The 23,855-nt window shown below is 49.4% G+C and overlaps 2 protein-coding genes across 11 annotated transcripts; one reads left to right on the plus strand and one right to left on the minus strand.

Annotated features, from left to right (window-relative positions):
* The first annotated feature begins 347 nt into the window (after positions 1 to 347).
* SYCE2 (synaptonemal complex central element protein 2) lies at positions 348 to 17,678 on the plus strand. 8 transcript variants are annotated; one of them, XM_059888554.1, is made up of 5 exons: positions 348 to 771; positions 1,429 to 1,482; positions 14,410 to 14,620; positions 15,833 to 16,021; positions 17,381 to 17,678. In XM_059888554.1, exons 1-5 carry the CDS (start codon positions 461 to 463, stop codon positions 17,426 to 17,428), a joined length of 813 nt encoding a protein of 270 aa, XP_059744537.1. In that variant the 5' UTR covers positions 348 to 460; the 3' UTR covers positions 17,429 to 17,678. The 8 variants fall into 8 exon arrangements, with proteins under 8 accessions (XP_059744537.1, XP_010805029.1, XP_024850642.1 ...); XM_024994874.2 differs by having other exon boundaries at positions 700 to 1,311; positions 1,410 to 1,525; XM_059888553.1 differs by having other exon boundaries at positions 700 to 1,311.
* Positions 16,597 to 23,398, minus strand: GCDH (glutaryl-CoA dehydrogenase). Of its 3 annotated transcripts, none has more exons than XM_005208660.5 (12): positions 23,339 to 23,398; positions 23,123 to 23,252; positions 22,976 to 23,032; positions 22,544 to 22,687; positions 22,305 to 22,367; positions 21,814 to 21,984; positions 20,938 to 21,067; positions 20,636 to 20,852; positions 19,732 to 19,835; positions 19,327 to 19,452; positions 18,887 to 19,047; positions 16,597 to 17,140 (listed from the first exon to the last, which is right to left on the minus strand). In XM_005208660.5, the coding sequence occupies exons 2-12, from the start codon at positions 23,211 to 23,213 to the stop codon at positions 17,067 to 17,069; spliced, it is 1,338 nt and encodes a 445-aa protein (XP_005208717.1). In that variant the 5' UTR covers positions 23,214 to 23,252; positions 23,339 to 23,398; the 3' UTR covers positions 16,597 to 17,066. The 3 variants fall into 3 exon arrangements, with proteins under 3 accessions (XP_005208717.1, NP_001039404.1, XP_010805023.1); NM_001045939.2 differs by having other exon boundaries at positions 22,997 to 23,032; positions 23,339 to 23,391; XM_010806721.4 differs by lacking the exons at positions 22,976 to 23,032; positions 23,123 to 23,252; positions 23,339 to 23,398 and adding an exon at positions 22,843 to 22,969.
* Between the last annotated feature and the right edge of the window lie 457 nt (positions 23,399 to 23,855).

The following is a 23,855-nucleotide window of genomic DNA, read 5'->3' on the forward strand; positions in this document are numbered from 1 at the left end:
CCGCCAATCCCTGCTCTCCCCACCAGACCCGACTGCTCCTCAAACACACTGAGCTTGCTCAGACCTCCGGGCCTTTGCACACACCGTTTCAAATCGTCTGTCCCCCTCCCGCCGCCCCCTTTATTTTTTCTGCCTTACTGAGTTCCAAGAGGTCTTTGTAGATACTGGATACAAGTTCTTAAATATTTTCTCCTCGTGTGCCAATTATGACTACTGTTGTCACTATTCATTATTGTTATTACTATCATTGAAGGGTATGGGCTCAACTCTGTAAGGGCCAGCGACGCCATTTCAAGGAGCTTCTGGTTTTGGAGCGCAGATAACTGATTCAAGGTGGTAATTACATCAGCTTTTTTCAGTAAGGGCAGTAGGTCGTAATCAAATGACAGCAAAAGTCAGAATTTTTTATTGGCAAGATTTCTTTGGCCTGAGCAGATGAAAAATGAACTGAAACATACGAATGAACACATGGTGCAAGGTATTCCGCCGCTCACCTTGTGCCCTGGTGCCTCCTCACGCATGCGCACACGCGAGCACAGAAACCACCGGATCCTCCCGGCTATGCGGGCTGCGCGCGCAGCGCCTGGACAGCCCAACCGACACTCAACGGCCGCTCCTGCCGCGCTGCGCGCGCAAGTTTGCTAAAAGAGGCAGGCCCAAGGTTCGCGCCGCTACGCATGCGTGGGGGCGGAGCGTTCCGGGGGCGGAGCCAGCGTGTGCGCAGAGGGCACGAACGAGAAGGCGGGAAAAGACGGAATGGAGCGACAGGGAGTACGCTGCACTTGTTTCCTTCGCGCGGGCGGCGGGCTGACAGGCAGGGAACGGCAGCGATCTTGGGCTTCCCCGACGAACCCGAGACCGGCCGCTTGTCTCCTGCCATCCAGGCCGCTCCTCGCCCGGCTGGGCCCCGATTTCCTGACTGACCTCCCGGGCTCTGACTAACCGACTGTATGACTGACTCGCTGACAGCCCTGGCCAGAAGGACCTACTTCCACCCATGGCGCGTGGCAGGAGTAGGGTAGAGAAAGACTCAGACACCCACGCACCGCACCCGTTTCTCTTCTTTTTCTCCTACTTCTCTCTCCTCGAAGGACTCGAGCCGACTTACACACCAATTAGGAGCCCAGGCACCCTAGCACCCCAGCAGGAGACCCAGGCCTCACCCCGTCCCCTCCAGGTCTCCCCACCTCAGTCCTCCTGTGCTCCAGGCACAGGGTCCCCCCCCCGTCCACGCCCCCGTCCTCGTGGTGCCCATCCCAGCCCCGCCCATCTCTCCTGCAGGTCCACAGCATGCCGCAGCAGCACCCAGAGGTGCTCAGGGTTGAAGGGGAGGGAGGAGGGGGACCTGACCACTTCCTGCCCTCCCTCCCTCCCTCCTTTGACCTCTCAAGCGCTAGCTGTGCTCACAGGTGGACATGCCCCACGTAGAGTTCAAGGACCAGGAGCCACAGCTGCTGGGGGAGAACCAGGAACAGCAACAGGGTGAGGAGACCCGCGATGAGGAGGCTTGTCAAGGGCCAGCTAGGTGAGGAAGAACCCGATCCATCGGACCCAAACAGACCCTTGAGTCCCTCATTTACCTTTTTCTTCTTCCAGACCCTACCATTGTCTGCTCTTGGTGCATTTGTTGCACATACTCGTCCACAATACTCGCCTGGGATGGAAACACTGGAGACACAGTGATGCCAAAATCTTGGCTCTCTGTGCACTGATGCTGAACAGAAATACAAAGAGTTATGGAGGAGAAATTTCTTTGCCAAAGAGGAAACACAGTAGATTAGCACCTCAAGAACTCTGCCCCGCCCCCTCCTGGGGGAAGGTCTTATAGACAGGGTTCATGGTCAGGGTAGGTAATAAGGATCAATGTAATGACAGGCTTGCATTGTTCTGAGGGGGTGATGGTGAGGGAAGTAGAGTCAGCATCAACCTTCAAGTCCAGCTGGTCTGGGGTCTACCAGTTTGTGGGCAGCCTACCATCATTAATCATCAGCTTCTTCTACCTGGAAGGGGTGTCAGTATCTGCAGAAATAGCTCAAAGATATTGTGTATATCCCCTGGTGGGGAAATAGGACTTTGCCCCAAGGCTACTTTTGACTGTTTCTCCCAGGTCTCCCATCCCTTCCTTTCCCTAACAACTGTTTGAATCAGCCCATTGGAACTCAGGGAAGCATGGAGGCTGAGTGAATGTTGTTTCCTGTAATCAAAGAAACAGGGGCCACAGAAAGGTCTTAAGCCCAGGAGCCCCACAGGGCCATGCAGGGTATCAATAGCATTGAGCTGACATTTTAGGATAAAGTCTATAAACTCAGGAATATATGGCAGTCAGGGGATGCTGAGTGTTCTGGGGGAAAAAATAGGGAGAGTGTGGCAGATGGCCAGTTTAGATTAGAGGCTCAGGGAAGGCTTCATGGGGAGATGATACGAGAACCATGAGGGTAGGGAGGACTACATTCCAGGCCAAGAAACAGCAGCTGCAAAGGCCCCAAGGGAGGATTGTGCTGCAGCAAGCATGGGTAAGAGGGAAATAATAAGAGATAGTTAAACAGGTGATGGGACTTTGGGTGATAGTTACCCATGAAAAGACATGGAATTAGAGGAGCGACAGGAATTGACTACTGCAGGGTGAGGCGTTTTTTTTTTGGCGAGGGGGAATGGGCTGTGGCATGTGGGATCTTAGTTCCCTGACCAGGGATGGGACCTGTGCCCCCTACAATGGAAGCATGGAGTCTTAACCACTGGACCACCAGGGAAGTTCCAGGATTATTGTTAATAAAGTTTTATTAGGACAGGGCTGCTTCTCCAGAAGCAACCCAGACCATATGGCCTGCAAAGTGGAAGTGTTCCTGTCTGGCCCTTTTTTGAAGTGTAGTCCACTGGGCTTCTCTTGTAGCTCAATCAGTAAAGAATCTGCCTGCAGTCCAGGAGACCTGGGGCCTGGGGTTCGATTCCTGGGTCAGGAAGATCCCTGGAGAAGGAAATGGCAACCCACTCCATTTTTGCTTGGAGAATCCCATGGATAGAGGAGCCTGGCAGGCTACAGTCCATGGGATCACCAGAGTTGGACATAGTGACTAAACCACCATAGTCCATTGGACTAAAGTTTTAAAAGGCTTCCTCTGGCTGCTGAGTAGAGAATAGATTATCAAAGGCTGGATTGAAAGCAGGGAGGCCAGTGATAAGGCAACTGGAATAATTTAGGTGCAAAATGAGTGTGACTTGACCTAGGGTAGATCCATGGAGGTGATGAGAAGTAGTCAAATTTTGGCTAGATTTAAGAAGATAAAACTAACAGAAATTGTGATGTTGGAGCAAGAAAAAGAGCAGTGTTGCAGATTACTTTAAAAAGACATTCTTGTCTTGCACATTTATTCACCAGATATTTATCAAGGGTCTCCTTTACCCAAACCCTGTTTTAGATGCTGAGGATACAATAGTGAACAAATCAGAATTCCTACTCTCTTGGAGCTGACTTCTTTTCACCTATTGAACGACATCTTGGTTGCTTTTAAGTTTCAGCAATTATGCTTCCAAGTTTTATCAATTTAGTTGTTTATGTAGTTACAGTAAACATTTGTGTGCAGGTTTTGTGTAGATGTAAATTTTCAACTCCTTTGGGTAAATACCAAGGAGCACAATTGCTAGATCATACGGTAAGAATATTTTTAGTTTTGAAAGAAACTGCCAAAATGTCTTCCAAAGTGGCTGAACCATTTTGCATTCCTGTTTTCAATGAATGAGTGTTCCTGTTGTTCTAGGTCCTCACCAGCATTTGGTGTTGTCGGTGTTTTAGGTTTCCCCCATTCTAATGGTGGTATCATTGTTATGTTGATTTGAAACTTCATTATGAAGTATGAAGTTAAACATCTTTCCATATGCTTATTTGACATCTGCACAACTTTTGGTATGGTGTCCAGATCTTTGACTGTTTTTAAATTGGATGTTTCTTTTCTTTTTTTTTTTTGGATTATTTGTTTATTGCTGAGTTTCATGAGTTCTTTGAATATTTTGGATGTCAGGCCTTTATCAGATTTGCAGGTTTTTTTTTTTTTTTAAGTCTTTTGTTTTGTCTTTAAAAAATTATTAATTATTTATTTATTTAGGTTATGCTGGGTCATATTTGCTCTGCGGGCTTTTCTCTAGTTGTGGTGCCCAGGCTTCTCATTGCGGTGACTTCTCTTGTTGTGGAGCATGGCTTGAGGGCACGCAGACTTCAGTAGTTGCAGCATGTGGGCTCAGTAGTTGTGGTGTACAGGCTTAGTTGCCCCAAGGCATGTGGAATCTTCCCAGACCAGAGATCAAACCTATGTCTCCTGCACTGGCAGGCAATTCTTTACCACGGAGCCACCAGGGAAGCACCAGGTTTGTGTTCTTTAAAGATTTGCCCCAGTCTGTGACGGGTCTTTTCATTCTCTTAATGGTGACTTTTACAGAGTAGAAGTATTAAATTTTAATGAAGTCCAATTTACCAATTCTTTGTTTTGATATTGTGTCTAAGAAGTCACCACCAACCCCAAAGTCACTTATATTTTCCCCTATGATGTCTTATAGGAGTTTTATAGTTTTGTGTTTTACATTTCAGTTCAGTTCAGTCACTCAGTAGTGTCTGACTCTTTGTGACCCCATGGACTGCAGCATGCCAGGCTTTCCTGTCCATCACCAACTCCTGGAGCTTGCTCAAACTCATGTCCATCCAGTCGGTGATGCCATCCAACCATCTCATCCTCTGTCGTCCCCTTCTCCTCCCACCTCCAGTCGTTCCCAGCATCAGGGTCTTTTCAAATGAGTCAGTTCTTCGCATCAGGTGGCCAAAGTATTGGAGTTTCAGCTTCAACATCAGTCCTTCCAATGAATATTCAGGACTGATTTCCTTTAGGATGGATTGGTTGGATCTCCTTGCAGTCCAAGGGACCCTCAAGAGTCTTCTCCAACACCACAGTTCAAAAGCATCAATTCTTCTGTGTTCAGCTTTCTTTATAGCCCAACTCTCACATCCATACATGACTACTGGAAAAACCATAACTTTGACTAGATGGAACTTCGTTGGCAAAGTAATATCTCTGCTTTTGAATGTGCTGTCTAGGTTGGTCATAGCTTTTCTTCCAAGGAGCAAGTGTCTTTTAATTTCATGGCTGCAATCACCATCTGCAGTGATTTTGGAGCCCCAAGAAAATAAAGTCTGTCACTGTTTCCATTGTTTCCCCATTTGCCATGAAGTGATGGGACCAGATGCCATGATCTTAGTTTCCTGAATGTTGAGTTTTAAGTCAACTTTTTCACTCTCCTCTTTCACTTTCATCAAGAGACTCTTTAGTTCTTCTTCACTTTCTGCCATAGTTTTACATTTAGGGCTATATCTGTTTTGAGAAAATTTTTGTTAAAGGTGCAAGATCTGTGTCTAACTTCACTTTTTTTGCATGTGGATGTCTAATTGTTACAACTCCATTTGTTGAAAAGATGCTCCTCTCTCTGCTGAATTTTGTTTGTTCCTTTGTCAAAGATAAGTTGACTACATGTGTGTGGGTCTATTTCTGGGCTCTAGTCTGTTCCACTGGTCTATTTTATATTCTTTCACTGGTATCACATCAAGTAGCATCAGTCCTCCCAATTTCATTCTTCTTCAATATTGTGTTGACTATGTTGGGTCTGTTGCCAAGCTGACCTTCTAAAAGTCATGACCAACCTAGACAGCATATTAAAAGAAGCAAAACTATGACCAACCTAGACAGCATATTAAAAAGAGACATCACCTTGCTGACAAAGATCTGTGTAGTCAGAGCTATAGTTTTTCCTGTAGTCACGTATGGATGTGAGAGTTGGACCATAAAGAAGGCTGAACACCGAAGAATTGATGCTTTCAAACTGTGGTGCTGGAGAAGACTCTTGAGAGTCCCTTGGACGGAAAGGAGATCAAACTAGTCAGTCCTAAAGGAAATCAACCCTGAATATTTATTGGAAGGACTGATGCTGGAGCTGAAGCTCCAGTACTTTGGCCACCTGATGTGAAGAACTGACTCATTGGAAAAGACCCTGATGCTGGGAAAGATTGAAGGCAAGAGGAGAAGGGGATAACAGAGGATGAGATGGTTGGATGGCATCACCAACTCAATGAACATGAGCTTGAGCAAGCTCAGGGAGTTGGTGATGAACAGGGAAGCCTGGCATGCTGCAGTCCATGAGGTTGCAGAGTTGGACACGACTGAGCAACTGAACTGAACTTTCTAAAAGATAATTTTTTTTAATGTCATTTCAATTGGTGGCAAGTGCTGTAAAGAAACAAAACCGAGGAGCAACTAGAGTGACAGGGAGTTTGGAATAGTTGATCTCTAAGGAGGTCACATAAGGAGGAGCCAGCCAGGAGGTGTCCAGAGACCCATACATTCCAAGCAGAGGGAGCTGCAAGTCTCTGAGGTAGGGACAGGGAAGGCCAGTGTGTCAGGCTTCGTGATTGGTGGTAGTGATACCCTGGTTACATTGGACAGACAGGCTCATACATTCTCAGTGCTTCCATCTGATGAAAAAGGCATTTATTGAACAAGCACTGACACGAAAGAGGTCAGGTTGCTGGGAAAATGTATCCTCTGTAATCATGCATGTGTGTGCTCATTCAGTCATGTCTGACTCTGCGACCCCATGGACTGTAGCCTGTAGACAGGCTCCTCTGTCCATGGGATTCTCCAGGCAGTTATACTGGAGTGGGTTGCCATGTTCTCCTCCAAGAGATCTTCCTGAAACATGGATTGAACCTGCATCTCTTATGTCTCCTGTATTGGCAGGCGGGTTCTTTACCACTAGTGCCACCTGGCAAGCCCATGTCCTTCTTAGTCCCTGGCAACAATTCTACTTTCTGTCTCTACAATTTGCCTCTGCTGGATATTTGATATAAATGAAATCATACAATTGTGTGATCCTTTGTGACTGGCTTCTTTCACCGAGCATAATGTCTTCAGGATTCATCCATGTTGTAACATGTATCAGAACTTCATTCCTCTATATAGCTGAATAATATTCTAAACTATGGATGTACCACATTTTATTTATCCACTCATCAGCTGTTGGAAATTTAGATTGTTTCTGTTCTTTGGTTCTTGTGAATAAGGCTGCTGTGAACATCCGTGTATAAGTTGTTGTTTCTGTTAGGTAGATACCAAGGCGGGGAATGGCTGAAATCAGAGAAGTGACATGCTCAGGTTCCTGTTATAAAAAGACACCAGCTGTTCTGTGAAGAATGGGTGGGAGGGGGTGGGAGTGGACCTGGGAGATAGGTGGGAGGCTTCTGCAGGATGTCTAGCGGGGCAGATGGAGAGAAGATTGGCGGGGTGGGGGGGGCGATTCATTTATTGAGGCATGAGAAAAGGGATGAGCTGACGAGGTCTCCCAGCTGCGGTGTGCTAGAGCCTGGAGCTCGCTCCTACCAGCAGGAGCCAGTTCTACACATCTCTTCCCAGCCTGGCATTTAGTGACTTCATGTTGGTAGCTTGAAATTGGCTATAGTGGGAGTCTGTGCACCATGAAAGTTGAATACTACAAATCAAGGTTTCCCCTGCCACCTCCTCCTCTACTCCCTAGAGAGCCAGTTGCTAAATGCTTACCAGCACAGAAAGGGCTGCCCGCTTTCTGGCTCGAGGTGGTTTGGTTTCCAACTGGCAGAGGCATGAGTTGCATTCTGCCCTTGCTGAGTTTGAGGTGGCCAGAGACATACACAATCTTAGAATCAGGATTGCTGGGAGAAATATCAATAACCTCAGATATGCAGATGATACCACCCTTGTGGCAGAAGGCAAAGAAGAACTAAAGACCCTCTTGATGAAAGTGAAAGAGGAGAGTCAAAAAGTTGGTTTAAAACTCAACATTCAGAAAACTAAGGTCATGGTATCCAGTCCCATCAGTTCATGACAAATAGATGGAGAATCAATAGAAACAGTGAGAGACTTTATCTTTTTGGGCTCCAAGATCATTGTTGATGGTGACTGCAGCCATGAAATTAAGACACTGCTCCTTGGAAGAAAAGCTATGACCAACCTAGACAGCATATTAAAAAGCAGAGACATTACTTTGCCAACAAAGGTCCATCTAGTCAAAGTTAATGGTTTTACAAGTAGTCATGTGTGGACGTGAGAATTGAACTATAAAGAAAGCTGAGCATAGAAGAATTGATGCTTTTGAACTGTGGTGTTGGAGAAGATTCTTGAGAGTCCCTTGGACTGCAAGGAGATCCAACCAGTCCATCCTAAAGGAAATCAGTCCTGAACATTCATTGGAAAGACTGATGCTGAAGCTGAAACTCCAATACTTTGGCCACCTGATGCGAAGAACTGACTCATTTGAAAAGACCCTGATGCTGGAAAAGATTGAAAGGGGGAGGAGAAGGGGACGACAGAGGATGAGATGGTTGGATGGCATCACCGACTGGATGGACATGAGTTTGAGCAAGCTCCGGGAGTTGGTGATGGACAGGGAGGCCTGGTGCGCTGCAGTCCGTAGGGTCACAGAGTCCGACACGACTGAGCGACTGAACTGAACTGAGAGACACACGCATGAATAAGTCCAGGACAGGGTTGGACTTTCTGGCCGAGCACTCAGGATGGGTGGGGCCGGGGGCCAGAGAGATGGCGCTGTGGGAGTCACTGTTTCCGTGAAGGAGCTCACCTGGGAATAGAATGAGGCTCAGGACAGGGCCGCTGAGGACTGTAGGCAGAAAGCCAGCTTCCTCTTGCCTCCCAGAGGCCTCAGTTGTAAAACAGAGCACAGTGTGGAACGGTTTCCAAGTGTGTGCTATTTATTGGAGACCAGAAAAAAAGAGAACTAAAGTAGTTTGTTTGATAACACCTTCCTGCAAATAGTATGTTTAGACGGTGATCTAAGTGGTGAGGAGACACAGACAATTGCAAATCATTGAGACTTTGAGGAGTTCTGAAAGAGCTTTGGGTTGAGAAACATGGATTAGAACCAATGTAAGGGCCAGTTAACAGATCCCTCAGCAGACTGTCAGTGACATGATTAAAATGTGAACACATTTCACGAGAGATGAGCAGAGGGTGAAAGGAGTGGGCTCTGCAGCTTCAATCAAACCTTCCCCTTTCCTGGCTGTACTTCAGCAAAACATCATTTTGCCAAGGCGCCAGAGATGCTGTTGTGTTCCTCCTTGAATGTTTGATTAGCTCACCTCCCCTCCTGGGACCACCGCCTGTGGTGGTCGTAAGTGGCTGGCGAATTGTTTACTTGTGTATCTGTTAGAGGCCCGAGGAGGGAGGGCCCCCACCAGCGGGGGGCTCTGGCTCTCACGCCTGCCAATCACAGCTTTACCTGGAGCGAACAGATGGTCTCTCTGCTTAGACCCATTTCCTCCGCCGTTCCTGGGCCTCCTGCCAGCGTGGGCCCTGCTCGGAAACTAGGTCCTAATCCTCAAAGCTGAATTAGGAACTCCTTAGGACAGACCATCATAGATGAGCGTAGGGATGTGTTCACAACCCCCACCCCTGCCCCCCACTGCCCCACCCTGAGCGCAGGCAGCCTGCTCTGTTGGGCCCACTTCCAGTCCCTGGCCTCCATCCAGGGTTGGGCAACAGAAGCAGGCCTGAACCAGGGAAGCCAGTGGAGAGGACACGGTGTGTTTTGTTTATTAAAGTTAATTGGTGAATGCAGGCCCAGAGAAGCCTATGATTCATTAGTGTCCTGATTAATATGCAGCTGCTGAGTATTAAGAAAGATGAAATGGAAAGGAATAAAACCCCAAAGGGGAGGTTGGGGAAAATCAAGATGCTCTCTGCAGACATCTGATGCAGGCCTTTGTCCCACCACGAAATTTGAATGAGCCGATTTCAAGTGATTTTTCACCATTTGTGTAGCTGCCACGGAGATGGGTTCCAGCTTCATCCCTTGAGCCTGAGAAAGGAGCGACTTTGAACAGTTAGCAGCTCAAGCAGGTTGTGAGCAATGACACAAAAAAGAAACACCTGGTTCTCTCATTGATTTTAATTTCAGAGCCCTTATACAGTGGGGACAACAAAGCAACTGCGGGTACAAAGTGCCTTACGAGCAAGAATGTTAGGTCCATCTCAGATGGTAATTCTTTCCTTTTGGTGTTCAGGAAACAGTGGTGATGCCTCTGGAATGAATACAATGCACTCTCTGCCCAGAGTGCATAGGGCGCCTGGAGGGAATTGAGCATACAAACTGGCAGTGTTGTGATTAGTAAGCGATGGTGAGAGGGGTGCTCTGAATGCTGTATCATGAAGTTGACAGAAAAGAAAAGTCATTTCAGGCAAAGGCTAAAGGATTTGGTGAAATTGTGGAAGGTTCCAAATTGCTGGGAGTGGAGGGTGAAAAGAGAAGATGGAGGCCTTTCCACAGCCCTGGAAAGCCTTGTGTGCTGTACTAGGGAATTTACTTGATCCTGCAGCTGGTGTGGGGGGGCGGGGGGTGTCTTGTAGGCTGTGGAGCAGAAGTGGGATTTCTGATTGTGGTTCAAAGGGCCCTAAGGCCCAGGTAGGAACAGTAGGTATGAAATGAAAGGTTTTTGTGACAGGATTCTTTTTAAATTAGTTTATTTTAGGTTGTGTTGGGTCTTTGTTGCTTCACGCAGGCTTTCTCTAGTTGTGGAGAGCAGAGGCTACTCTTCATGTGCTTGGCCTTCTCCTGTGTTGGAGCTTGGGCTTTAGGTGAGCGGATTCAGTAGTTGTGGCCCTTGGGGCTTTGTTGCCCCAGGGCAGGAGGGATCTTTCAGGGATCAAACCCTTGTCCCCTGCATTGGCAGGCAGATTCTTAGGCACTGGAGCACCAGGCTAGTCTGATATTGTGATGGGATTTGTTTCTGTTGGGTTTGTTTTTTTTTTTAATTTTTTCATTTTTAAGAAATTTTATGTATTTATTTATGGCTGCACTGGGTCTTCGGTGCTTCATGCAGGCTTTCTCTAGTTGCAGTGAGCAAGGGCTACTGTTGGTGTGGAGCTGTGGCTTCTCTTGTTGTGAATCACAGGCTCTAGGGTATGTGGGCTTCAGTAGTCGAGGCGCAGGAGCTTAGTTGCCCCCCCGGCATGTGAGATCTTCCAGAACCAGGGGTCGAGTTCATGTCCCCTGCATTGGCAGATTCTTAACCATCTGACCGCCAGAGAAGTCTGATTTTGTGAGGGGATTTGGAAGGACAGAGAGAAGCCAGGCTCCAGGGTGGCTGCCAAGTTTCTGGCTTGGGTACCAGGTGACTTTTGGTGTTCTTCAATGACAGGAGGAGGGTGGACAACTTTGAGTTGGTGTGCAAATTTAGAGAAGTTTGAAATGCCTCTGGAACAGCCAAGTGGAGAGGGCCTAGGGGTAGTCAGGTACCTTACTGGGAGCTCAGAGGAGAGGCGTGGGTTGGGGGTAAGTTTGGGAAACATGGGAGCGTGGATGGTAATGAAAGCCTTTCCTAATCACTCATTCATTTATTCGATGCACTATTACTGTTCTTCCCATGAGAGGCAGGTCAAGAGGACAGCACAACCTTTTTTTACAGGAATGCCCAGGGAGCCTTTAGTTGGTCTTTGTTTTCTATCAATAAGGTTTTGCTATAAAATATCTGCCTTGATCAGAGGCACACCTTCTCGGGTGTGCCTGAACACAGAGCATCTGTGACAGATGCTCTGAAACCAAGCGTCTGGCTCTGCAGGCAGATGAACTTGCATGCGCTGTGTAATGCCAGAACAGGGAGGACTAGATCAGTGTCCTTCATTCACTCGTTTGTTAACAGTGGAGGACTCAAAATGTGCTGGATCCTGGGAATGCAGAGATAAATGGGGAGATAAGAGCGGCATCAGAGATAAGCGCACAGTGGTAGAGATAGGCACGGGGTCACAGGCGGCGCTTCAAAAGAGGCATCAGGGGCTTCCCTGGTACCTCAGTGGTTAAGAATCTGCCTGCCAGTGCAGGGGACACGGGTTCAATCCCTGGTCCAGGAAGATCCCACATGTCAGGGAACAACTCAGCCCATGTGCCACAACTACTGAGCCCACATACCGAAAGTGTTGAAGCCCGAGTGCCTAGAGCTTGTGTTCTGCAATAAGAGAAGCCACCACAATGGGAAACCCACACACCACAACTAGAGAGTAGCCCCTGCTCATTGCAACTAGAGAAAGTACGTGCAGCAGCAAAGAGCACAGTCAAAAATAAAAAATTTTAAAAACAAACGAGGTAGTAGCCTAGGCTAGGTCTCACTGTCAGAGAGCAAGTGCAAAGGCCCAAGGACAAAAAGCCCATCTGGTAAGGAGAACATGAGATCCAGGACACAGCCAGGGGACACAGTCTCAGGCCTGAGGACTTCTGTGTCAGTGAGAGCCTGGCCACCCTGGCTGTCATGCACTCAAGTTTCCCTGTGGTTGTATCCTGAGCCAGAAGAAAGAGCTCAAGCAGTTGGAGAAAAGCCAAGAAAAATATTTGTGTGGAGGAAGCATCCAAAAATGACGATGTGTTTTTCTCAGTAGCTGTGCCTGGCTTGCAGTCATGGCTTTATGGTTGTGTGTGAACTGGTGTGTGGAAGAGCTGCTGTGTTGGCACCTCCGAGTCTCAGCCATTCAGAGCTGGAAGCACCTCAGGGTGAGGAGGAAGACGAGAACTTCGGAGGAAATGGCCCAGGCTGGGGGTCAGGCCAGCTGGGTGCCACACCCAGCTCTGCACAGACTAGGGATCCTGAGAAAGTGACACAGTCATGCTGAGCCTGTGTCCTCAGCTATGAGGTAAAGACAATGGGGACAGACCCCAGAGTGTGGTTGTGAAGGTGCAGCAAGATGAAGCGGGTACCTTAGCATGGTGCAGGGCAGATAAAACAAAAAAAATAGCCACACACACACAAAAAAATCATCTTAAACCCTTTATCTTTCTTTAAAAAAAAGATTTATTTATTTTTTGGCCGTGGTGGGTCTTCATTGCTGCATGAAGGCTTTCTCTAGTTGCAGTGAGTAGGGGCTACTCTCTAGTTGTGGTGTGTGGGTTTCCCATTGCAGTGGCTTCTTTTGTAGCAGAGCACCGGCTCTAGGGTGCACGGGCCTCCATAGTTGCAGCTCTTGGACTCTAGAGCACAGGCTCAATAGTTGTGGCCCTCAGGCTTAGTTTGACAACATATGTAATCAAACTGGTGTTCCCCAGCATTGCCAAACTGATTCTTAATTACTGGGCCACCAGGGAAGCCCTTTAAACATTTTATCTTAATTTAAAACACCAATGGATCTGTTGATCAGATCACAACTTTTTTTTTTTGCATAAACCTCATTCATATGCATTACCCACAATTTCCACTTTTGTGTTTTTATTTCTTTTACCGTCTTTTCTTTTAACTGTGCCAGGTCTTAGTTGTGGCTCTCAGGATCTTTCGTTGCAGCATGTGGGATCTATCAATAGTTCCCTGACCAGGTATCAAACCCAGCAATGCGCATTGGGAGCACCGAGTCTTAAACACTGGGCCACCAGGAAAGTCCCCCACTTTTGTTTTTCTAAAGCAGAGCAAAAACTTACAGGCCTTGACAAAGCGGTCTGTATGCAAAATACTTCTAAATTTTTCTGCTCTTGGCCCTGATACATCGTTGTTTGCCCACACTTGATTTAATAGTTGTATTTTATCAGGTTCACCTTTGTTCATTCTATTTAGCTTTTTTTCACCATTTCACTAACTATGCATTTAGTCAAATTGCATAATATTAGTCACATGTACAGTACTAGTACTACTTCCTAAGCAGCACTAGTGGTGAAGAACCCGCCTGCCAATGCAAGAGACATAGAGACATGAGTTGGATCCCTGGGTCAGGGAGATCCTCTAGAGGAGGGCATGGCAACCCACCCCAGTATTCTTGCCTGGAGAATCCCATTGACAGAGGAGCCTGGCAGGCTACAGTCCATGGGTCGCAAAGAGTCAGACATGACTGAAGTGACTTAGCACACACAGTGTGGAACAAACTCTTCTGGGGGTATTTTTTTTTAATGTTTTTATTAAATTATTTTTGGCTACACTGGGTCTTGGTTGCTGTGCACAGGCTTTCTCTAATTGTGGAGAGGGAGGGCTACTTTCTAGCTGTGGTTCAAGGACTTCTTATCATGGTAGCTTCTTCTGTTGCAGAGCTCAGGCTCTAGTGTGTGTGGGCTTCAGTCATCGTGTGCATGAGCTCTAGAGCCCAGGCTCAGTAGTTGTGGTGCACAGACTTAGTTGCTCCACAGAATGTGGAATCCTCTCAGAGCAGGGATTGAACCCGTGTCCCCCCTGCATTGGCAGGCTGACTCTTAAGCTGTCCCTTCCCCTCAGGGGCAGGGTGGGGGAGGGGTGTGAATGAAATAAACAAGTGTCAACAACAGAAAACACCAGGCACAGGTTCTCCTCCCACCACAGAGCTAATTCAGATCAGCCACTCTCAGGAAAGTTTGGTGCTGATCTCAAGTTTCCTATACTTTCAGAAGTCAGGTTTCTAGCCCCTCTGTCGCCACCTCCAGTGCCAACCGCCAGCTGATGATGCTGGAAGGAAAGTCAGGACCCTACTTTTCCTCTCTGGACTCGAGCATCGACATGCTGAAGAAGAGGGCCCAGGAGCTGATCGAAAACATCAACGAGAGCAGACAGAAGGACCATGCCCTCATGACCAACTTCAGAGACAGCCTCAAGATCAAGGTGACTGATACCCCCACATACTGCAGAAGCCCAGGGAAAGGGAGGAGGTGTTCCTTATGTGAAACATAAAGGGGGAGGCAATGAACTGCTGTTACGTTCCCCACATGTTCTAGACAGTCTGCGTATGGCACCTGATTTCACCCTTAGAGCAATCCTGCAGAGAAGAGCTTGGACCATATTGCAGATGGGCAAAGTAAGGTTTGGAAATGATTTGCCTGAGTGAGAGAGCCAGGATGAGAAGCCAAGATACACCTGTATCACAGACTAGCCCCTTACCTTCATGCTGGGCTAATGGCTGTGGCAGGAGGGGACTGAGGCATAACCTGAGTTATCACACCCACATGTCCTCCCGAAGTCACATGATTTGGGAGAGTAAAAGTCCCTGAACATGCCTGGGGCTTATGTCTAACAAAACCTAATATTATGTTCAGGTCTGTTATTAATAGTTGTCCCCGATGCTTCTTCAGAATGTGTCCTATAAGTCAGACAACTTGTGAATTCCACACATCATCTCTCAATGACAGGCTGACTTCCTCCCTCAGCCGCATTCCTACCTACCTGGCACATAGCAAATTTAGAGAAAAATATAACATAGCAGAAAAAAAAAGATAAAAATATTCAGATGATACCATAACCCAGAGGCCACTTTGTTGCATGTTTTCCTCTAGTCTCTGTTCTAGATACTTTCCTCCTAACCTGACTGAGCTTATATACATAATTTTGCACCTTTCTTTTTAAAAAGAAAAATGATCTGGGATAAGGTTACACTAATACATATATATAAGTAATATATAATTATATATTACATAATTATATATGTATAATGTAATATAACTATATAATTATATATAAATTATATAATTATATAGTTATAATCACAAATATATATAGATTATATAATATATAATTATATATGTAATATATAATAATATAATACATATATGTAAAGTCACATTCTTCTACTTTGTTTGACCTAAACTTTTACTGTCTCTTGAATCATGTTTTTAATCACTCTTTGAAGATGAATCAAGTTGAAATTATTTCTCATAAAAAAAAGAAAAATTTAACATAGGCCTTTTCACTGCCAGTCACCAGAGTTGTTTTTACCACTTTTATAAGATAAACTGCAGAAATCTTAAAAAGCCAGTCAGAAAAAATGTCTCTTGACACCTCTTGTTTGATTTTCTAAGAGCACCTCTTATTCCTTCAAAGGTTTCAGACCTGACAGAGAAGCTCGAGGAGAGGATGTATCAGATTTATAATCACCACAACAAGATCATCCAGGAAAAGCTCCAAGAGTTCACCCAAAAGATGGCAAAGATCAGTCACCTGGAAACAGAGCTCAAACAAGTATGCCACACCGTGGAGACTGTGTACAAAGACCTTTGTGTCCAGCCTGAGGTATGAGAGTTGTAGGGGCTAAGATGAAAGTAAATGTCAGCAGGGACTTCCCCTGGCTGTCCAATGGTTAAGACTCCATGATCCCAATGCAGGGGGCACGGGTTCAGTCCCTGGTGGGGGAACTAAGATCCCACATGCCATGAGGTATGACCAGAAAAAAAAATTTTTTTTTAAAGTAAATATCAACAGAGCGCGAGGATTTTAGCATCACCAGGCTCTAAACCCCACAGGAGCCACTGTCTGCAAAGGCCCCGGTGCTCTGGCCACCCTACGCATGGCCCCATGCGCCTGTATGTGGTGTGTCCGAACTAAGAAGCCGGACTGTTATTTCCTACACTGTGTGTCCGCTCTGTGGTGGGTGACAAAAAGGACAAAGTCCCCTTTGCCCTCAGCCCTGAGCCCTGGCAGTGCCCACCTGGGTTTATTTATTACAGCCAAGCCCAAGACTCCAACATGGCCCAGATCACTTCTGGGCTGGGGAAATCCCTGCTGGGTCCCAGCGTGCTTCACAGCCCTTTCACGTGTTCCTTTTTCCTGTTACTGGTTACCAGAAAATGTGATCCAACACGGTGGGGTCAGACATGCACACTCTTTTATTATTCTCTCTCTTTACCCCTCATTCTGCTCCAGCGTCCAGCATAAGGCACTTGCCCCCAGATGGGAGGGTCAGAGGGTGCAGAGTGAATGTTGCCGTGTGGATGGAGCAGTTCACTTAGACACTGGTGGGTCTCACAAGTTGCTTCCATGTCACTCTCCTCCGCACTCCCTGCTCCCCTGTCGAGGAGCCTCTGTTCCAAGGCAGGTAGAGTCCATGCCTGTTCACGGTCAAAACTGGATTGAGACACTCAGTACAGAAAGTCCCATCTTCTCTTTAAGGAACACATGTGAATGACTTCAAAAGGGAAATTTTGATATTTAAAAATCAGTGTCTCTCACTTCCCACCAGAAGAACTGGCTCCATCTGCCACCTCTCCAACTAAGCTCCAAGCCCTGTGTCTCCCTGGAGAGGGGTTTGGTGCCATCTGGGCTCCCAGGTGAAGTGGGTTCACTTGCCGGCCACGAACGCCTGGATCCCTGTGATAGCCCTTCCAAGGATCAGAGCATGGATGTCATGAGTACCTGGACAAATAAATGCAGAGTCAGTTTGCAGTCTTAACAGCTCACGATTTCCCTTTTTTTAAAATTTTGCTTATTTATTTTGGATGTGCCACATGGCATGTGGGATCTTAGTTCCCCAACCAGGGATCTTAATTCCCTGACTGTGTCCCTTGCAGTGGAAGTGCAGAGTCCTAACCACTGGCCCACCAGGGAAATCCCCCACAAATTGCTTTTAAAGTCAATCTTCATGTCCCCCCACAGGCTACTACCCTGGAAGAAGAACAGATTCACAAAGATGGCGAATGCTGACAGCTACCAGGAGAGTCACTCTTAGTGACAGCCACCAAGGAAGGCCACTGTTTGGGCCATGCTGAGAAAATTGTTTTTCAGAGTTCTGCAATGCTTCTTTGGCAAAAACAAGCAAACAAAACCCAACCGATGCTCTTTGTGCCAGGCCTCAAAGCACAGCAAGTCCAGCCCCCACCATGGGCCCAGCTTTGGTACTCTCCCAGATTCACCCCACCCCAACCCCACAGTTGATTAAATGTTTGATTTTCAACCCAGCCATGCTTTCTTCCCGCAGAGGTGGAAAGAGCTAATGAGCTCTGCGGGAAATGGATCAGGCCCTTTCTTACCCGCAGGAGGGACAGGAAAGCAAACATCAGACAATTAATTGCCTGTCCCAGCTGATCCCTGCCCCCCTCATCCTGGAGCCACTGCCCCAAGCCACACATCCCACATCCCACCCCACATCCACAAAGGGAACACTCTACAGCCCTCCTGTTCTCATCTGTTCTTCCTTAGCTTCCCAAGGCAGAAACCAGAGATTATGCCCTCCCTTTTATGGAGCAAAATAATTCTCTTTTCTTCCTAAAGTGCAAATCTGATCCCGCCCCTCCCCTGCATAAAACCACCTGGAGGTCCCCTCAGCTTGTCCTCAGAGTCCCTGTCATGCCTGTAGAATCCCCGCCCCCTCCCCTTTGCCATCTGGAATGCCCCACCCAGACAGCACTGGACGCTACTTCCATCTCTGCCCAGGGAACTACACCTCCCTCGAGGCTTCTTATGGTTCCACTTTCTCCCTCAGAGACTGAGTCCTGTTAAAGCTCCCTCTAGTCTGCATGGCTCACACTAGAAGTACATATCTCTCTCCTTTTTTTCATCCACACCTTGGCTTGTGGGATCTTTGTTCCCCAACCAAGGACTAAATTCAGGCCACTGCAGTGGACGTGCCAAGTCCTAACCACAGGGCCATCAGCGAAGTCCCTGCACCTTTTTTCTTTTTAATTATCTTTTTCTATGTCTGTCTTCCTACGAGGCAAGGGGTTCTGGGCCCACGGGAGTCACAACCAGTTACCAGGTGCAGACACCACAGCCTGCCAGTGATTTACCGTTTTTCTTTTTCTCACGTAAAATGGAGTGCTGATTCCTGTGTGTAGCTGCACACTCACCTCCTTGAATTCGCCAGCCCACTGGGTGTTGTGCCCCCATCTGGGGATGCCCGAGGAAGCCATAAGAGGGCTTGGGAACATCCCTCCTCGAGCATGACGGGGGAAAGGACTGGGAGTGTGTACTTCCATGGTCCCCCTGTGGGCCACTCCAGATGCAGGACCGAGGGGGGGACTTGCCCACATCATGCTGCCAACTGGTGCCAGACAGCTGACAGCAGGAGCTGAGCCTGCTGCCCCTGCCCCTCCTTGCTGTCCCCTTCCCCAGATGTGAGGCCACTGTGAACCCCCCCACACACCCCAGGAGTCCAGCCCCCACCTTCATAGGTGTTCACAGACTCCAGGTTCATGACATGCCGGATCACGTGATACTCATCAGAAATCCCATTCCCCCCAAGCATGTCTCGGGCCTGGCGAGCAATGTCCAGGGCCTTCCCACAGTTATTCCTCTTCAGCAAAGAGACCATTTCCGGGGCGGCCCTGGAAACAGCACAGACGTCACAAACACTGGGTTACAAAGAGCTGACCCTGCTCTGGGCACCCAGGCATCCCTACCCCCAGGCAAAGCCAGCCGGGAGGAGGGTTACATCACAGCAGCAGACATGGCTCCCGGTGAGAGAGAGGTAGGCAGGGCAGGGTCCCCAGGGGCCACCAGGCAGGAAGGTCCTCTCTCCAAGGCCCAACCACCACCATGCCTGGAAGGGGCACCGGGTCCTCCTGCCATAGCTGCCTGCCCCTTCCCACACACAGAGCCCCTACTTGTCTTGATCCTTCAAGCGGCCGAGCTGCAGGCAGGCATGGAGGCCCAACGTGATCTCGGTGAGCATGTCTGCCAGCTTTTTCTGAATCAGTTGGTTCTTGGCCAGTGGGACACCAAACTGGATCCTATGCAGGCAAGGTCAAGGCAAATCTTACAGAGGAGGGCACTCCCCAGACCTATCCCAGGGCCTTTCCAGGCTGCCCCAGAGTGAGCTGTGTCCCCACTCAGCTCACTCTGGCCCTGCTGCTGACTGAGCCCCTCACTGCTCAGAAGGACTTCCTCAGCCAATTCACAGAGCAGGGAACTTAGGTCTGGTGGCTGGGTGCCAAGGGTGGAGGGGTAAGTGATGGAGACCAAGCCTCCCGCCCCATACCCCTGGGAGTTGGCATGTAGCCCCCACACACCTGTCCAGAGTGTACTGCCGGGCCGTGTGCAAACAGAATTCAGCAGCTCCAAGCACACCCCATGTGATGCCATAGCGGGCATTGTTTAGGCAGCCGAAGGGACCCTGTAGGGTTGAGACAGGGCCTCAGCCCCACCAAGAGATGAGAGAACCTGTAGAGAACTATTAAGTGCCCCCTCCCCAGACACCCCTGATATGCAGTCAGTGTAAACCAGGGAGACTCAGGACAACTGTTGAAGTCACACATGGCTTTGGCATCAGAGCCAACAATGCACATAGGGTTTTGCTTCTTGCCTACTCACTCTTGGTTTTCATAGAGTTCTCCCCAGTCCAAGATCTGGACGGGAGGCTCAGATCTAGGGTCTGAGGTAAGGAGACAGGAAGATGCACATGCAAGCAGAATTAAGTTGGTTCAGGCCTCTATGTGTCCCAGGCCAAGCCAGCTTGAGTGAGATGGTCACCAAAATGGGGCGGTTTTGGGTTTCCCTTGTGGCTCAGTGGTAGAGAATCCACCTGCCAATGCAGGAGATACAGGTTTGCTCTCTGGTCCAGGAAGATCCCACATGCCACAGAGCAACAAGCCAGTGTGCAACTATTGAACCTGTGCTCTAGAACCTGGGCACCTCAACTACAGAAGCCTACACACCACAACTAGAGAGTAGCCCCTGCTCACTGCAATTAGACAAAAGTCCATGCAGCAAGGAACATCCAGCACAGCTAAAAATTAAAAAGGAGAGGGGGGCAGTTTCAGCACACATCAGTGAGCCAGGCAGAGCCTCTCCAAGTCACTACTGTTTGGCTCCATGGGTATCTCTTCCCCAGCTGGGTCCCTAGCAAGGGGCCTGCCCAAGAAAAGAGAAGCAGCAGGTGACTTGCTATCAGTTCCCAAGGTGGCTGCTGCTTACCGCCAGACCAGACACCCCGGGCAGCACATTCTCCTCTGGCACCTCCACATCATCCATAATAATCATCCCTGTGGATGATGCCCGCAGAGAGAACTTGCCCTCAATCCTGGGGGTTGAGAGGCCCCGCATCCCCTTCTCCAGCAGGAAGCCCCGAATGCAGCTATCCTCACACCGAGCCCATACTATCAGCAAGTCGGCCACAGGCGAGTTGGTGATCCTGGAGGCGGGACAGGCAGTGAGGGCTCTGGCCATCACCCACTGCCCCTGCCCACCTGCCTGAGGACCCCAGGCTCCCGCCTCACCAGGTCTTGGACCCACTGAGGATGTAGCTCCTGCTGGATGGGTTGTGGCGGGCTCTGGTCTCCATGCCACTAGGGTCACTCCCGTGGTTGGGCTCCGTGAGCCCAAAGCAGCCCAGCAGCTCCCCCTTGGCTGCAGACATGAGATGAGATCATGAGGCTGCCGGTCACCCATCCAATCCCTCTACTGAAAACTGCGGGCCTTTCCACTGAGCCAGGCCAAGACAGACCTGGCCCTGCCCTCACGGCACTCCCAGGTGGTGGGGGGAACAGATATTTCACCCAGGTCATAGTCACAATGCCATAATGGGGGGAGGTCCAAACAGGAGTCGGGAAGGGGTTGGCTAAACTGTCTTGAAGGGCACTGAAAAGGAGTTAAGCAGGAAGAGGTATGCAGAAGAGCAGTCCTGGCAGTGAGACCAGGATGTGCAAAAGTCCAGGGGCACAACTGAGAATTCCAAGCTGCTGAGTCCAACTGCAAAGGAGCAGTCAAGCGAGTAGTCAGAGATGAGCTGGAAAGGTCAGCAGAGGTCTGCCCACATGGGGTCTTGTGGATTCCGTTGGGAAGTTAAGACTTTAAACTTTTAAACTCTAAACTTTTAAAGTTTAAAGTTAGACTTTAAACTTTGGGCTGCAATGGGGAGCAGAGAAAAGCAAATCACAGGGGATATAATGGTGGTGAGAAAGGGGCAGAGTCAAGAAAGACCTAGGAGAATCAGATGTGGGGTGGGGTCCACGGACTGGCAGGGGGCCTGAGGGGCCATTGGCAATACCCTTAGAGGTGAGAACACAAGGCAGGCCTGAGGGACAGCCCTGGTCCTGAGTTTCAGATCACTGGGACTATCTTCTGTCCACCAGGCTCCCCAGGCGGCTACTCACCCAGCCGGGGCAGGTACTTCTGCTTCTGCTCCTCGCTGCCATACGCATAGATAGGGTACATGACAAGGGAAGACTGGACACTCATTGCTGACCTGTAGCCGCTGTCCACTCGCTCCAGCTCTCGGGCTAGGAGCCCGTAGGCCACCGATGAGACTCCAGCACAACTATACCCTGGGGTGGGGGGGGGGGGGGGGCCGTGGAATGGGCCAGGGTTGGGTGGGGAGGGGAGAGAAATAGAACAATGTGGAACAAAGCCCTGCCCACTTGAGACCAGTGATTCCTGTTGCCCAAGAGACAGAGTCCCATAGGAGCACCCAAGGAGAGGGCACCAAGCTGGCTCTAGCTTGAGGGTTTATTAATTTCATCCCCACAGCCGCTTCAGAGACATAACAGCCTCTCTTTGCAGACTGGGAAACTAGGCTCAGGGAAAGAAAGGGGCTTTTCAAGACACAGTGGAGGGCTGCAGAGTATGGAGAGAAATGTGTCCTTACCTTGGATGGTGGGGCCCAGCATACCGAGCTCCCCCATCTCTGAGATGATCTCCCGGTGAAAAACTGCAAAGGGATAGATGCCCCAACTTCAGGCCCAGCCTTGGCCCTCTGGAGCACTAGCCCAGAGCCAGAGGTGCTCTAAAGCCCAGCCAGAGCAGGCAGAGCTGGTGTGCATGATGGAGGGTGCAGGTTCAGGTGGCAGTGGGAGCTCCAGAGTGCCCAACCGCCTGCCTGAGCACCTTCGTTGCGATTGGCCAGCAGGATGCGGGGCATGAGGCGCTCCTGGCAGTAGGTGCGGAAGGTGTCCCTGATGAGGATCTCATCTGCTGTCAGCTGCTCCTCCAGCAACAGTGGATCCCTCCAGTCAAACTCAGGCCGCGAAGCTGGGCGGGGTTGGAGGAAGTGGGACTCTACTCAGCCCTGTCCACCCGACCACCACGCCCTCCTCTCCCCCAGAATCCTCAGCCCCACCCCTCAACCCTCAACTAATGTCGGCTGCAGACAGGACTGGCAAAGTGGTCTTTCTGGGGAAACTCACTGCCTCAGCGCCTCTGGCCCTGGCCACGGCCCTGCCTCCCCGCCTGGGCAGACCCCGGATTCTGGGACAGAACCCATCGGGGACAGACAGACAGTTGGACGAGGGGACTGTTGGACGAGGGGCGCAGACGCACGGCGCAACCAGGGGTCCTTACGCTTGGCCGATCGACTCTGGGTCTTCTCGCCTTTCTCTGCAAACATAGGACGGGAAAAATTACCCCGAAAAAGCTCCCAAGCCTCAAGTTTCTCCCTCCCCATTCCATCCCAGGTCCAGCACTGACCGGTCTGCGCTGTCGCCGAGCTCCATGAACGAAAGACTCGTAGGCCGGGTCCGCGGTTCAGTAGTTGCGCGTAGACGCCTCTCAGGGCCATGTGGGCAGCGAGCGGGCAAACAGAACAATTACAGCCGACCTGGAGAATTGGAGGCGTCTGAGCAGAGCGGCTCCCACCAAGTGCCCTGGCCCTTTGCACCCTTCGCCCCTCTCGCGAATCCTCACCTGGAGCCCCCGGGTTCACTGCACAGGCCACAGCGCCATAGAACGAGACTTTTGACCTCCGGTGGGGATGGGCGGGGCAGAGGCTAAATGGGGCTTGTCATTGGTTCGTCCTAGGACCCCGCTCTTTCACGGCTCTGCCTTTTAAAGGGGCTACGGCAGCCTTGCAGGTGGAAGCGGCGCGCCTAGCAGAGATACCTTAACCCCCTTTAAGGAGCGGAAGCACCGGTAAGGGGGGGGTGCTGAAGGCGAGCCGGTCAATCCGATTGGCCCGCTGTATTTCTGCTCTGATTGGCCCTATGAGGGGCTCGGCCCGCTCTTGGTTGGTCAGTTGTAGGGGGCGAGTGCAGAGAGATTCTGGAGTTAAAACAGGCCTCTGAGGCTCGAGAAAATGAGTACTAGAAATCACGAGCCCAGATCTCGAGGTCTCCTTTAATGGGGTTCTGTGAGAGGAGGTGGGTTCAGGTGGAAGATCTCAGCCCAAATTGTCTGCCAGTTTGTCCCAGGAAGCTTGCTAACC

Source organism: Bos taurus, chromosome 7 (genome assembly GCF_002263795.3).
Source record: "Bos taurus isolate L1 Dominette 01449 registration number 42190680 breed Hereford chromosome 7, ARS-UCD2.0, whole genome shotgun sequence".
In the NCBI taxonomy this organism is placed as follows: domain Eukaryota; kingdom Metazoa; phylum Chordata; class Mammalia; order Artiodactyla; family Bovidae; genus Bos; species Bos taurus.